The sequence below is a fragment of the Haplochromis burtoni genome, unplaced genomic scaffold (assembly GCF_018398535.1).
Source record: "Haplochromis burtoni strain Fernald_Lab_line unplaced genomic scaffold, NCSU_Asbu1 Contig_652, whole genome shotgun sequence".
Lineage (NCBI taxonomy): Eukaryota > Metazoa > Chordata > Actinopteri > Cichliformes > Cichlidae > Haplochromis > Haplochromis burtoni.
This window is the reverse complement of record NW_024583013.1, coordinates 154,573-160,928: the sequence shown is the minus strand read 5'-3', so window position 1 is coordinate 160,928 and position 6,356 is coordinate 154,573. Positions and strand designations below refer to the sequence as shown.

At 40.9% G+C, this 6,356-nt stretch overlaps 1 protein-coding gene across 1 annotated transcript in view; it reads left to right on the top strand.

The window, feature by feature from the left end:
- Positions 1 to 1,007: 1,007 nt before the first annotated feature.
- Positions 1,008 to 6,356, top strand: part of LOC102290715 (dapper homolog 1) — a gene marked incomplete at its 5' end in the record, with an annotated part of 11,150 nt that continues 5,801 nt past the window's right edge. Inside the window, 1 exon segment of the mRNA XM_014330757.2 lies at positions 1,008 to 1,134. Coding sequence (XP_014186243.2) covers positions 1,008 to 1,134 — 127 coding nt within the window.

The window sequence follows — 6,356 nt, the reverse complement described above, 5'->3', positions numbered from 1 at the left end:
TCTTGTGTAGTTAGTGTGTGGTGAGTGTGTAGTTAGTGTGTAGTGTGGTCAATAGTTGTGTTGTGTGTCAGAACAATGAGGCGCTTGCTGAGTGTTACAGGTGTTACAGCAGTGACACATCTGCTGCTGTCAGGCCTGCAGGTATCAGGCTGTTGTTCTCCTTCATCTCATTGTGGACAGAAATTATTTTTTGTAGCGGCACAAATAATTTGTGTGGCATCAGATTTGATGCAGAACAGCTGATTGTTCTGTAAATAGTTTGAAATGTTTATTTAAAAACGCCTTGGCTGCATTTTTAGGTAAACAGCTGCAAAAAACTTTGTTGTTTCATTAACTCAGTTACTTTTTTGAAGAAGTAACTATATAATTAATTGCCCAACATTGGTCATTATTTACTGTATTTGCAGACAGAGTTACAGACTCTCTCCCAGACCACAGACTCATAATACAAGTCAGAGCTTTATAAAAAAATAAAAAAGAAGAAGTTGTGTTTTCAAACTTGGAGTTCAGGTTATTTTTTCTTCCAATAGTGTTAACATGCTGCACAGGTCATGAACTAGATTTATTTAAATTTTCATTGTAAGTGGGCTAAAGCAGGTAATTAAAAGTAGTCTAACAGAAATGCTGTAATTTGATTATTTTAATAAACGATGTAACTTGGATGGATGCTGGCGTGACCACAGTGCACATGTCTGCTGTTGCTCACAGTGGTCCGAGGGACGCTCAGGGAGTTTGTGTGTTCGCTCACACACATGAAACATTAGAGGGGACGTTGCTTGGGGGTTGCATCAAGAAGGGTGTTCAGCGTAAAACTAGCAAAGTAAACTGCTGTGGCAGCCCAAAGCCACTGTTACATTTAATATACACCACGGCGATGAGTAGCTTCTGTATGGGAAGAAAATGTGACATAAAATGTGAACACAAATAGAAGCACACAGCTTTGGAATGAATGTTCAGTCTTTGATGATTTTTTTGACAATTTGAATTTCTTTCTGTGTGTATTACAGAGCAGTCTGCAGTTTACTCCCTGGGGTTTAAGCACATCTTTAGAAGAGCAGGTGGCAGAGCTGAAGGTGGACTGTGAAGTCAAATCATCAGATTCCACTGATCTGGATGCCAGCCAGCTCATTTCAGGTAAAATTCAAGGCAGGGATAGCTCAGTAGGTAGAGTGGTGGCCCCATGGTTCGAATCCACGGAACAGTCCCTACACACTGCTCCCCGGGTGCCCAATAGCTGCCCACTGCTTCACTGAGTGAATGGGTTAAATGCAGAGAGGAATTTCCCCAATAAAGGGGATCAATAAAGTATACATTATTACATTGAAAGGCTCACAAATCTCTATTATATGATCCAGAACTGGAAACTAAGATTGAAAAATACAATCATTTGTGTAAGTTTTAAAATCATATTTATTTATTTTCATTTATTAACAGTTTAGGAGTGAAGAATAGACAGAAAAGGGAGGGAGGGGGAAAGACATGCAGCAAAGGGTCACAGGTCAAATTCAAACTGGGGCATTATGGAATTAAGGCTACATTTTTCCATGTGTTTGAATTACTTTGTATTTGTGTGTGGATTACTCACAAAAGCATGCATTTGTGAGTAATTTAGATCTGTCATGGGAGCATGAAATTCTATTAATGTCAAAAGTTCCACACGGGAAAGAAATCAACAGCACAGTGTGCTAATTCAACAAGTGTAGAGCTCAACAGCTACGTGTGCAAACAAGCCATGTTGCATGCGACAGTGTCTGCTTTGTGAACACTGCAACAGATGCACACTCCTGCAGTAACTCCCTGCTCTTGAAGCTGAATCCTGCACGCACCAATCAACTGAATTTAGACTTTTCGGACAGCAGTGCCCAAACGAAGAAAAACCTCTAGTTTACCATTAAAGTAATCCAGTAACAGCTGTCAGCATTTCCACTGCTACGCAGAAAACAATACGTGTTGACAGTTAATTTGGCTAACTTCATTTTCCAAAATGTAAAGAAATATAGTTTCTAACAGAGCTCAATGTTGCTGCCACAAACTGAGGTACACTGGTCCATCAAGTGACCAATCACATTAATACCCCGCTTCCTTTGGGCTCCGCCCTTCAAACACTTAAAGGTCAGTTTTTTCCAATGAGCATCTCCAAAACTGCAGCTCTTGTGGGACTGTTTACCAGTACTGACACCTCAGTAACAGTAATAGTGGTGATCCAGTGACAGCGACAGCCAAGGCTCATTGATGCATGTGGGGAACAGTGGCTGGGCCGTGTGCTTTGATCCAACACACAACATAGAGTAGCTCACATTGCAGAAAAAAGTTCATGCTGGTTCTGATAGAAAGGTGTCAGAATCACAGTGCATCACAGATGTTTGCTGTTTTGGCAGCAATACGGGGACCAACACAACATAATTGGCAGCTGGTCATTAGGCCTAATCTGTGTAAGTACCACAGTTTACTTTTAACAAAGACAGAATGATTTTACAGGTCTTCGTTTGTTATATGTAGGAGACTAGTAGACTCACAACCATGACTGGAAAATAGATGCGAAGAGAATTACTAGTGTGCAAAAGCATAATCAGTAATATCAATAGCAATCTAAGAATATGCTATAATCTCACACCATCCTCTTCAACTAAGCCAAAAACAGATATTGTAGTGGAGGTATCAGAAATACACAGCATTATGGCACTGATTCCTTCTTTAGTACTATGGTCACCCTGGTGTGTCGGCCAGAACACCACTGAAGGCCAAATTGTCCCAGAGTACAGAAGAAACAGCTTGAGGTTTGGTTTGAGGCACTTTATTCTCACGACTCAGTTCCTGTGGCTCTAAACACGGGTGTGCGTGTGTGGTTTGTTATTATTCACGCACACATCACATCCCATCGACAAATCCACCTCTCGTCCGACACTAAACTGGCCACCTTACTAACTGGATGACGTCACCTGACGGTGGGCTGGCTCAAACTAACAGAAGGTTAAACATTAAATGAACAGTATATAAACTTACAAACACCTGTATAAGAACTCAAATAGAATTATCCTTTGAACTTGGGGCCTTTTATACAGATATAGTCTTGCTAAATGAACAAAAAACAACACACACACACACACACACACACACACAGAGACCCATTAACGACTGAGTTCAGAAGGACTGAATGGGGTCACCGTATCACAAAACAAATTGACATCAACAGGTTTGCAGGCGTTTTGGACACATGGCAGGGTCAGGAAATAATATTTTTCAGAAAAAACTACCTGATTTCGTCAGTGGAGGAGATATGACTGAGTAAAACCCTGAAAAAGTAAAATTTAATTCATAAGGAAAATGTATACACATATGTATAAAAATGACTTTATGTCCCAATTTAAACATGTAGTACAACTCTTAAAATGTGTCTTAATTACTAGTAAACTAGTAAAACACACAGGAAGAGCCCATTTTCATATTCATGTTGACCTTCAGAGTGTTTCCCTGGCTGCCACCTTGTAACATCCTTTGCTTCCCACTGCACTGTATTAGCCAGTAAACACTAATTAGTGCTTTGAACTGATGCATAATACAACCCAAATTATTTCAGCCATCTTGGGTGCCACTGTCAGAAGAAATGGACGATATGGTAAATGATCATTTGACACACCTCAGCTTTAAACAGGTGATTTCACTCCATTTTAGTCTTTAAAACTGGAGATTTTGCTGTGTGATTTTTGTTATTCTTAAAGTGACACTAGAGAGTGTCTATATGAGTCCACTCCTCTGAGTGTTAAATGAACACTTTTGATAGTGTTATATTTTTAAAAGTAACCTAGTCAGTTTTGAAGATTAACAATGACTAACACTGAGCAGTGTTGATTTTCTAACACTGGAACATAACTCAAAATGTTAGAAATATTCCAGTGTTTGAAAATCAGTACTGGAGATTTTGCTGTGTAGTAAATTGACAAATTTTAGAATTACATATGCCACATTCATTGTGTTTGGGTTTTTTTGCTTGTTGTTTCAGTACAGTGCAGTGGAATAAGCAAAACTGATTAAGTCTAAACAGTAGTAAAGTTCAGCTACAGTTAGCTGGATCATACCTACAGTTGCTTGCAATAGTATTCGGCCCCCTTGAACTTTCCCACATTTTGTCACATTACAGCCACAAACATGAATCAATTTTATTGGAATTCCACGTGAAAGACCAACACAAAGTGGTGCACACGTGAGAAGTGGAACGAAAATCATACATGATTCCAAACATTTTTTACAAATAAATAACTGCAAAGTGGGGTGTGCGTAATTATTCAGCCCCCTGAGTCAATACTTTGTAGAACCACCCTTTGCTGCAGTTCTAGCTGCCAGTCTTTTAGGGTCTGTCTCTACCAGCTTTGCACATCTACAGACTGAAATCTTTGCCCATTCTTCTTTGCAAATCAGCTCCAGCTCAGTCAGATTAGATGGACAGCGTTTGTGAACAGCAGTTTTCAGATCTTGCCACAGATTCTGGATTGGATTTAGATCTGGACTTTGGCTGGGCCGTTCTAACACATGGATATGTTTTGTTTTAAACCTTTCCATTGTTGCCCTGGCTTTATGTTCAGGGTCGTTGTCCTGCTGGAAGCTGAACCTCCGCCCCAGTCTCAAGTCTTTTGCAGACTCCAAGAGGTTTTCTTCCAAGATTGCCCTGTATTTGGCTCCATCCATCTTCCCATCAACTCTGACCAGCTTCCCTGTCCCTGCTGAAGAGAAGGCCCCCCAGAGCATGATGCTGCCACCACCATATCTGACAGTGGGGATGGTGTGTTCAGAGTGATGTGCAGTGTTAGTTTTCCTCCACACATAGCGTTTTGCATTTTGGCCAAAAAGTTCCATTTTGGTCTCATCTGACCAGAGCACCTTCTTCCACATGTTTGCTGTGTCCCCACATGGCTTGTGGCAAACTGCAAACGGGACTTCTTATGGTTTTCTGTTCACAATGGCTTTCTTCTTGCCACTCTTCCATAAAGGCCAACTTTGTGCAGTGCACGACTAATAGTTGTCCTATGGACAGATTCCCCCACCTGAGCTGTAGATCTCTGCAGCTCGTCCAGAGTCACCATGGGCCTCTTGGCTGCATTTCTGATCAGCGCTCTCCTTGTTCGGCCTGTGAGTTTAGGTGGACGGCCTTGTCTTGGTAGGTTTACAGTTGTGCCATACTCCTTCCATTTCCCTGACCTGTCTGGTGTGTTCTTTGGACTTCATGGTGTTGTTGCTCCCAATATTCTCTTAGACAACCTCTGAGGCCGTCACAGAGCAGCTGTATTTGTACTGACATTAGATTACACACAGGTGCACTCTATTTAGTCATTAGCACTCACCAGGCAACGTCTATGTGCAACTGACTGCACTCAGACCAAAGGGGGCTGAATAATTACGCACACCCCACTTTGCAGTTATTTATTTGTAAAAAATGTTTGGAATCATATCTGATTTTCGTTCCACTTCTCACGTGTGCACCACTTTGTGTTGGTCTTTCACGTGGAATTCCAATAACATTGATTCATGTTTGTGGCTGTAATGAGACAAAATGTGGGAAAGTTCAAGGGGGCCGAATACTTTTGCAAGCCACTGTATATTCATAGTGCTTACAGAAAGCTAGCATGCATTCACTTCATTTACTTGACAAAGATAAGCCACAGGGATGTGCAGTCATGCTGTGTTCTCCTATGCAGGGGCACAATTACATACATTTACCAGTGATTCCCAAACTTTTTTGGTTAAGCCCCCCTTTGTTTTACAAGAGCAATCTTATTGTTTACATGAGATGAATTTCTACAATGGCAGATAGAGCCAAAATACCGTTATTGTTAATCTGACTATATGCAGGTTTTACAGGCTTACATACACACACGCAGTTACTGTCCCTCCATTTACAAAAGCAGAGGCGTCACAGTGTGATTATTTTACGTGTAGTTGTTTTTTCCTGTGTAATAATATTCAACATTTCTATTAATACATTTTTCAAAAATGCCTCTCTGTGCAAAATGGTTTCAAAAACATAAACAGCTGTGGGATCCTGTTTGTCTGTGATTTGAACCAGGGGAACAAATTATGGCAGGATCAGCCTGATGTTATTTGTATCCCACTGTAACTTTACTGTATAAAGAGCTAACATCTCCAAAATGTCAGGAGTAGTTAGTCATTACAACAAGTGTTTGTGAACTAAAAATGTGGGGTACTGTTTGTCCGTGAGTTTGAGAGCCCAGCGCTGCTCCCGACGCAGGAAAAACTAATTCTGTGGCAGAGACCTACAGTGGGGCAAAAAAGTATTTAGTCAGCCACCGATTGTGCAAGTTCCCCCACTTAAAATGATGACAGAGGTCAGTAATTTGCACCAG